We start from the raw sequence: 7,896 nt of genomic DNA, 5'->3' as shown, positions 1-7,896 counted from the left end.
CCCTTTCATGTGTGGACAGTCTATGTCAGAGATGAGTACTAGACCATGGAGGTCCAGCCAGTTAATGAATGGCTCTGCAGAAGGTGTGGGGCTGCGATGTAGCGAGGGCTGCCACCTGTTGTGTAGTAGGTTGAGATCGCCTGCGAGTATCGTTGCTTGAGGGAAATATGCCTCTGGCAGGGTTGCAAGAGCTTTCGCGGCTTCGCCTGCTCTGATGGAGCCTGCTGGGGCATTATAGATGTTAACTATCAGAGCGGACTTTCCTGTGGGCGAAAAAATCTGTAGGAATAGGAGATCCGAGGCCTCTTTGGTGTCAGTTGTGAAGGGGCGCAGCTGGGAGGTCCGAATACCCTTCTTCTTTCGAACATAGGTGAGAACTCGTGGTCGGCCACTTATCGCCCAACTGTCAGTTGGGGAGAAGCATTCATATGATGGGTGTTTTTTTGTGATCTGTCGGCTAAGATCTTTGAATATATATGGTTCTTGGATTAGGATAATATTAATGTCGCTTGTGTATGCTAATGTGAGAGCTATTTCATGTGCATCTGGCGCGTGCCCTACATTTAACTGTAGGATTTTAAGAGGCGCCTTTTGAGTTGGATAGTGATAGATCATAGTTCCCGTTCGAGAAGAGAGGCGAACCGATTTTGTGATTGAGGGGTAGTAAAGCGGACTGCGCGAGCTGTAATTGGGGGATCTTCTGTTGGGGCGCGAGGTGGAGGGGTTACTGAACGGAAAGGAGAGATAATCTCATGGGTTGGAGGCTGAGTTGGCATCTCGTCTAGTGCCATAGGTGTTTCTTGTGTGCCAATGGAGAGCTGAGTGCTACATCCTCCTTCAGTTCGAGCTTTTGCGAGGTTAATAGCACAGGATTTCCGGATCTCTGCTTGTTGAGCTTTAGTATGTTTAGAGTTGCCTTTAGGGCGCAGGAGGCATTCTGGGAAATCAGCAGGATGTGGTCCATGGCAGTGTATGCATCTGGGAGGGCACTGATGAGGCTCCAGGGCTGTGCAGCGGTTAACATGTCCCTGTTCAGTATGCTCTGAGGAGCCGCAGAGCCGGCATCGAGAGGGGCGGGCACAGGATCGTGCATTATGCCATTTCCAGCATCGTGTGCATTGGATAACTGTTGTTCTCTTAGAGAGGTGACGAGCATTGGTAATAGTGCCAAAAAGGCGTAGCTGGATAGGCAGTGGTAATTTCGTGCCTTCTGGGAAGTTGACAAACCAGCTTGAGGAAAGAGTATCAGGGTTGGCGGCACTTGTAGCGGTCTCGCTGATAGATATAGGCTTGAGTCTTGTAGTTTCACTGATTTCTGAGGATAGTAGTGTAGGATTGACAGGGATTAGAGAGTATTGACCGTCCAAGATTTGGCCAACTTTCCTTGGCACATTGGTGACTCGGTACGAGACCCATCGGGAGCTGCGTTCTATCTGGCAGTTCACAAAGAATGCAGAGATAATCTCTTTTTGGGCCTCAAGGGTTAGGAGGGCTTCTGGGGATGAGGGACATAGTGCAAAACCAGTCTTTGTGGCTTGAACTTCTTTTAGTGCTGAACTGTTTGAGTTTAGTTGAGACCGTAGGCTAGAGTAGATAGCGTAGGCTTCCATTTTTCTAGCTGCATGGTCAGCTGGGAGGCGTACGAAGAGCCGGTTGTCAGGAAGGGGTTGTTTCACCAGAGGCATAGGCTTTTTAACATGGGCTTTGGAGTGAGTAGTAGGAGTTGATTTGACCGGGGCATATTGGGTAATAGTCGCATAAGTCGACTGTTCAAGACCTGAGAGGGGACGTGAGGGAGGGGGTGAAGGGGGTAAGGAATTTGGAGTAGGGGAAGGGGAAGGGGAAGGGGAAAGGGTAAGGGGAAGGGGACAGGGCAGGTAGAATGGAGGTCGTCGAGATACCGCTGATATAGGCGCTAAAATGTCGTTGGGCTACTGAGGCGAGGTCATCGCTTAGAGCGGTGAGGGCTCTCAGTAGGTGAGGGGCCAGGCCGGTGGTTTGGCTGCGGTGTTTATCGAGGAATGCAGCTATAGGGCTGAAGATCTTCTGTCCTTCAGAAGCTCTTGTCGTGGCTGCGGACGTGGATTCCAGTAGGGCTGTCTGTAGAGGGCCATCTGTACCAGGGCCTTTACGCGCCATAGTGTTGCCGGACGCGTTGAGACGCGTCAAAGGCCGCACTTCTGGTGGCTAGGTGGTAGAGAGGGGTGAGGAGTTTGGGCCTCTGACTGTTTGATATAAACAATTGTAGGGAATTCGTCTATCTGTGGGGTGCTTGTGACGGTCAGTGCCTGTCAATGTGGTGGGAGCAATCGAGATGCCTCACTCCGACGCACTGAGCCGCAGGGCATCACGTGACCTCGTCTAGGATAGAGGGATGTAAGACCGCGTCGGGGCGTGAGTTAGATAGCTACAATCACACACATTTGGACCCATACAGAATTGCAGTACCTGCTAACCATCCATCGTACGTACGTACATTAACGTGTACACGTGCTTTATGCACCCACACTGACCCCACCCAAGTAGAATCATAATAAATTATAGAAATTAGTCGAAATAAGTTATTTAACTACTAACATATCTTCCGCTTATGTCTTGCTTGTCTTCTACTTTTAATAGCTATCTTTATGATGGAGTTCTCCAGAGCTGACTTTGATAACCCAGCTGTAGCTAAAGCCAAGCAGGTTTCAAGCTATAGATATCACTACGGTATGCACACCTATACTATTAAATATGTTGAAGGTTACCTCATCCACCTAGGACCTATTCCTAATCCAAATCATGGATGGATGCCAGCTCGCCAGAAGGCCGCATGTGAACATGGTCTGGCTATGCCATCAGTTTCTAATCAGGAAAATATGTGTATGTAATATATCCCATATAGGATGCATATGTTTTACTTATGTTGGTTATTATCTAGCGGGACCACATACACCTAACCGTTTATCCTCTATTAACGGGCTCATCTGTCAGATTGATATTAATGAAGGAGAGATGTGCGGGCATACCTTCAACGCACAGCCTGCTCTACGGCGTCATATGCGCAATAATCATCCTGGCGCAAGTCTGTAGCCTCACTGACCTTATTATCTGAATCTTTGCTAATTATAGTAGCTGCAAATACAATAAGAGCATCTATCTCAATGGATGAAACAGTTCAGGGCACGAAGTTAGCATCTCAGTGCTATTTATTAACTAGTGATACTAATATTCTATAGTGCGCTAAAGAAGTACGTGCTTACTGGGGCTTGAAAGAATGCCCGGTTCGTGGTAGAGCCCCGAGGTATGCAGGCCAACAATATACTTTACCGATTTACCACTGCTTGTGAAATGATAGCGTAAGTAAATGGTTATCATATGGACATCATCAAATAATCTAATGTATACTAGGGAGAGTGATCCTGATTTCGCAAGAAAATTTGGCACACAATTTCATCGTTAGTCAGCTGGGCATGCTCGACTATATCTTAAATGGCCACATTCTGAGAAGCTTGAAAACCTATCCGCACGATCTTGCTAGTCTAAGGATATGCTAAGAAAACATGCAGAATGCTCCAAGGAACAAGAAATACTAGAAACAGAATCTTCAGAAGACATATCTGATAATTCCTCTGAGGAATCCTTAGATAAGTCTTCTAATGGTTCCTCACAGTCATCTGGGATGAGGGCGACTAAGAGGCCTATTCAGGCACAGCCTGTTGAGGAGGCATCTAAAGAATCATCTCAGAAACCCTCATCTAAGAGCTTGGAAAAGCCCTTAGACAAGCCCTTAGGAAAAGCCTCGGAGACTATCAGGCAGAAGCCTTCTCAAGAGCTTGGAGACTCCACCGACGATTGGACCACAGAATCAGGGGATATTTCTGACAAGGACTTAGAAACATGTACGGTGCAGGGGAATGAAGAGTCAATATCCACTAAATAGGATGTAGCGGGTGTTGGGTTTCAGGAAGAAAGGCTGGTGCAGGAGGGGAGGGTCGAACAACAGCAGTATCAAGAGGACATCGCAGAAAACCCTCAGATTGAGATAGATCTTGCAGTAAGTTAAGCACAGAAACCAGTCAAGGCTTATGTAAATCATATGATATGCATATGTTGTCTATATCAATGCCTTATGGAATTGACATGGGTATCCAAGAGGAACGTTAGGGTTGTATATGAGAACCCTATAGTATCCAATGACGTGATATGGAACTCATATAAAATTAATATGAATTCTCCTAGATTAGCATAGGGATTTGACTCAGGCTACATCTTGATCACTTTAATCTACCATGGGGATTCAGTGTATGCACTTCTTGCTGACCTTAGTTCTTTAGGTTACTGATCCAGCGCTCTTACTGAATGTACCAATACGCGATTCATTAGCACCCTTGGAGCTTGTGCAAAGGGCGCGTTCAGTCTTGGCTCTGGTGGACTCGCTGAATTCAGAGCCTGATTTGCCACCATCCTGGGCTATTTCTTGCAGGCGACCCGTGAGGATAGTTCGGTCAAAAGACATTTATTCTATGGGTAGGTTCCTGTCTTTACATGAATTCGTACGTAGTTGCAGCTGATTCTCATTGTGTAGCTAGATGATCTGAGCGACTAAAGCTTAGAGTTGCTTGAGCAGATACATGATCAAATTGCTTTGCTTTCATTCTATTTCAAATTCTTGTACTATAATTGTATTTTATTTTTTCTGCAAACTCTTCGTTCTTCCGCGCCAGTATCTTCACTTTCACTCAACCTCCTGATCTAATGGCTTACAACCATCCTTTCCGACCTCTGGATCGATGTTGAAGTCCAGATGTCGAGCATCCATGTCATGCAGGACACACTATCACACAAAAAAGTTAGTTAAAATATATCACTACTATATAGAGTCTAAACTTACATGATGCTGAGAGAGGCTGGGAGTCATGTGTGAACGATGAAAACTTGTTCCCCATTTCTTAGCGAAGTTCCTATTGTTTAATCTAATAGCAATTAGCATTTATCAAAAGTTGTATATAGGTTCCATATGCTTACGCGATCCGCTCAAGGGAATCACAGTAATAGTCGATTATACTGGACTTAGGAAGATCAGGTTCCTTAATAAAATGAGCATTGCGCCAGCCACCAGTCAACACATAGTGCTTAAGCGCACTACCATCACAGTCAGCGATCAATTGAATGTGGTGGACATATAGAAACTAGGTGGAAATACTCACTTTTCTCCCGCGATATGCTCAGTATTGGACAGGGCAGTCTTGTCGGCCATTTGAATAACGCCAGGGTGTTCCTCACGTAGATAACGCCAGAACTATCAATGATTAGCGTGGGTTCTGTATGGAATTGAAAGGCTATTAACATCAGGATTGCTAGCAAAGCTAGCTGAGTCTTGCTTTTGGGAAGGTTCGCAAATGAAGCCGCATTGTTGGGTACTATTCATAGCGATCAGGCACCTAATAACATTGTCAGCGACATCCGATATGGAATCTATCAGGAAACTTACACTCGACCATGAGCCTTTGAGAGGATAACCTTGTAAGGACTTTCCTCATTATCATGGGTAGCCAGACAAGGTTCTGAACCCACTGAGGTTCGCTAAGGAGCTTCCGATAATCTGTTTCGCGTGCTTCTTTCCAGAGAGTCTCCATACGCAGGTTTATATGGGTAGGAAACCGTATGAGGACGTGGGCCGTATCCTGATCCCCAAGGCCACATTCGCATTGAGGTGAGTCTTCAATCCGTATACTCGCTAGGAAGCTGCGTAGCGCTGATTTACCTGTTTGTAGTTGGATTAACACTGAACTCCAAGCCCGTCGTAATCCCTCGTGCAGCTGCAACACCATCTTCGTTGGTGCTTTGATTATCCGATAGAGATGCCGTCCATGGTTGGCATGCTCCCACTGTTCCTTCCACCTCTTTGCAAAGCCTGCATGTAGCCTCTGGCGACACACTGCCATAAGGATAGTTGACTGATTTGGAATATACGACATTCGTGCGGCGTGTGGTGTAGTCTGATTGGGTGCGCTGATCCTGGCTATGCGGGCGTTCTCCTGTGTACGCCGTGTCGCCTCGACTGCAGCCAGCTTTGCCAGCTGGTCTGCTTTCTCGTTGCCTGGGACCCCTTCGTGGCCTGGCACCCACTGAACCTTGACTGGTCCTTAGAGCATGATCGCCTGATGGATAGGATATGATTTGCAGATGGAATCAATATAAAAAAGGAAAAATCTCTTGATAGCAAGTGTGTAAAAATATAGTGTTGAGGATGAAAGCAGAAGGAAAAGGGAGAAGAGATAAGCAAGACATGAGTAGAACATAAGTTGCAGCGAGGAAAAGTGCTCTATACTATCAAAATACAAACAAAATATATTCCGCGTGACCTGTTGCTCAACACAACACAACTAATAGAGAGAATATACTTGTAAATATCGTCAAATCTATATGATAATTGGAAAGTATCGCTACAGAAATCTCGCCGAATCCATATGTTGAAAGATATCGATACAATGTATCTATCTAAGTTTCATGATGTTGACCAAATATTGTGGTTGAGATTCCATATGGAGTCCATATGAATTGCATATGTCTTGTTTATGTGTAAATCCGGGTAATCCTTGTATTTTATTGTATTTTTTCTTATTGGTCCAAGCGTCGTGATATCTACTACGGTTGGGGCCGGTAATTTTGTTAGTACGATTTTTAGGCGGTCAGGCTCCGGGGCTCACCGCCTTTTAAATAGAATATTGACCATCCGTCTGCTTTCAGCCTTTCAAGCCTTTCAAGCCTAGATATATGACATTTGACGATCAATATGGCCACCCCCGAGCCTACCAGCCCCCCTAGGGCAACAAGCGCAGCAGCTCTCGAGCCATCTGATTCCAGGCAGAATTCAGCACGGCTGAATAGGGATGAACGGATCCGAGTATTAACCCTTCGAGATGCTGGATTTACATATCTTCAAATCTCTCAGCAACTTCAAATTAGCTATCGCCAAGTCCAATATACGTGCCAAAGCCAGCAAGCAACCCCTAAAAAGGCCCGTGGCAACCCTCCGAAGCTCTCCGAGGCTGAAGTTCATCATATTATCGAATGGATTACTTCTTCGAAGCGTACGCGACGTATGCCTTATTATAAGGTTATACAAGAGCTTAACCTATCTATTGGAAAGCACGCCCTGGCTCGAGCTCTTAAAAAACGAGGTTATACACGATGCAAGGCTCTTAATAAACCTCCTCTATCAGATAAACATAAACAAGTACGTCTTGCCTGGGCCCTAGAGCATTTGAATTGGACGACTGAACAATGGAATCGTATCCTTTGGTCTGATGAAACATGGGTTACTTCAGGATTTCATACGAGAATCTGGGTAACTAGAAAGGCTGGTGAAGAGTTAGAAGAGACTTGCATACGATCCTCTCCTGCACGGAAACGTGGATGGATGTTCTGGGCTACTTTTCATGGGAATAACAAGGGTCCGTGTTTATTCTGGGAGAAGGAATGGGGAACTATTAACTCAGAGAGATATTGTCAACGGGTTATACCAATTATTGATGGCTATATTCGCTTATTACGAGACGATATCTGGCTTCAATTTATGCAGGATGGGGCACCTGGCCATGCGAGTAAGGAGACTCTCGAAGAGCTTCATTCTCGTGGGATATATCCAATTTATTGGCCAGCATTCTCACCTGATCTCAATCCAATTGAAGCAGTATGGAATTGGATGAAGGATTGGATTCAAGAACAATATCCAGATGATGAGCAACTTTCTTATGATCGACTCCGTGAGATTGTACGAGCTGCTTGGGATGCACTGCCTGAGCAGTTTTTGAAGAGCTCATTGACTCTATGCACGCTAGATGCCAAGCTGTAATAGATGCTCGGGGGTGGTCATACAAAATATTAGATTAGTAATCAGATATGACTGGC

At 45.6% G+C, this 7,896-nt stretch overlaps 3 protein-coding genes across 3 annotated transcripts in view, besides 5 other annotated features; 1 reads left to right on the top strand and 2 right to left on the bottom strand.

Annotated features, from left to right (window-relative positions):
• Window positions 1-9: 9 nt before the first annotated feature.
• Window positions 10-510: a mobile genetic element.
• A 101-nt stretch (window positions 511-611) lies between these two features.
• TSTA_009030 (uncharacterized protein) lies at window positions 612-2,216 on the bottom strand (the record flags this gene model as incomplete). Its single annotated transcript, XM_002482967.1, has 2 exons — window positions 1,902-2,216; window positions 612-1,777 (listed from the first exon to the last, which is right to left on the bottom strand). The coding sequence occupies exons 1-2, from the start codon at window positions 2,137-2,139 to the stop codon at window positions 612-614; spliced, it is 1,404 nt and encodes a 467-aa protein (XP_002483012.1). The 5' UTR covers window positions 2,140-2,216.
• Window positions 1,827-1,869: a sequence feature (C-rich).
• A 2,501-nt stretch (window positions 2,217-4,717) lies between the features above and the next one.
• Window positions 4,718-5,239, bottom strand: TSTA_009020 (uncharacterized protein; the record flags this gene model as incomplete). The annotated part of the gene is made up of 4 exons (XM_002482966.1): window positions 4,718-4,816; window positions 4,874-4,943; window positions 5,008-5,124; window positions 5,190-5,239. 4 exons carry the CDS (start codon window positions 5,237-5,239, stop codon window positions 4,718-4,720), a joined length of 336 nt encoding a protein of 111 aa, XP_002483011.1.
• A 367-nt stretch (window positions 5,240-5,606) lies between these two features.
• Window positions 5,607-6,122: a mobile genetic element.
• Window positions 6,123-6,738: 616 nt separating this feature from the next.
• TSTA_009010 (transposable element tc1 transposase, putative) overlaps window positions 6,739-7,896 on the top strand; it is a gene marked incomplete at its 3' end in the record, with an annotated part of 3,151 nt that continues 1,993 nt past the window's right edge. Inside the window, exon 1 of the mRNA XM_002482965.1 lies at window positions 6,739-7,836. Within this exon, the coding sequence (XP_002483010.1) occupies window positions 6,779-7,836 (1,058 nt within the window). The 5' untranslated portion in view covers window positions 6,739-6,778. The remainder of the gene's footprint in view (window positions 7,837-7,896) is intronic.
• Window positions 6,863-7,870: a mobile genetic element.
• Window positions 6,878-7,738: a mobile genetic element.

This window comes from Talaromyces stipitatus, genomic scaffold (assembly GCF_000003125.1).
Source record: "Talaromyces stipitatus ATCC 10500 scf_1105507295549 genomic scaffold, whole genome shotgun sequence".
NCBI classification, from domain to species: domain Eukaryota; kingdom Fungi; phylum Ascomycota; class Eurotiomycetes; order Eurotiales; family Trichocomaceae; genus Talaromyces; species Talaromyces stipitatus.
Note: the sequence above shows the minus strand (reverse complement) of the source record. Positions and strands in the feature narration are given on the sequence as shown.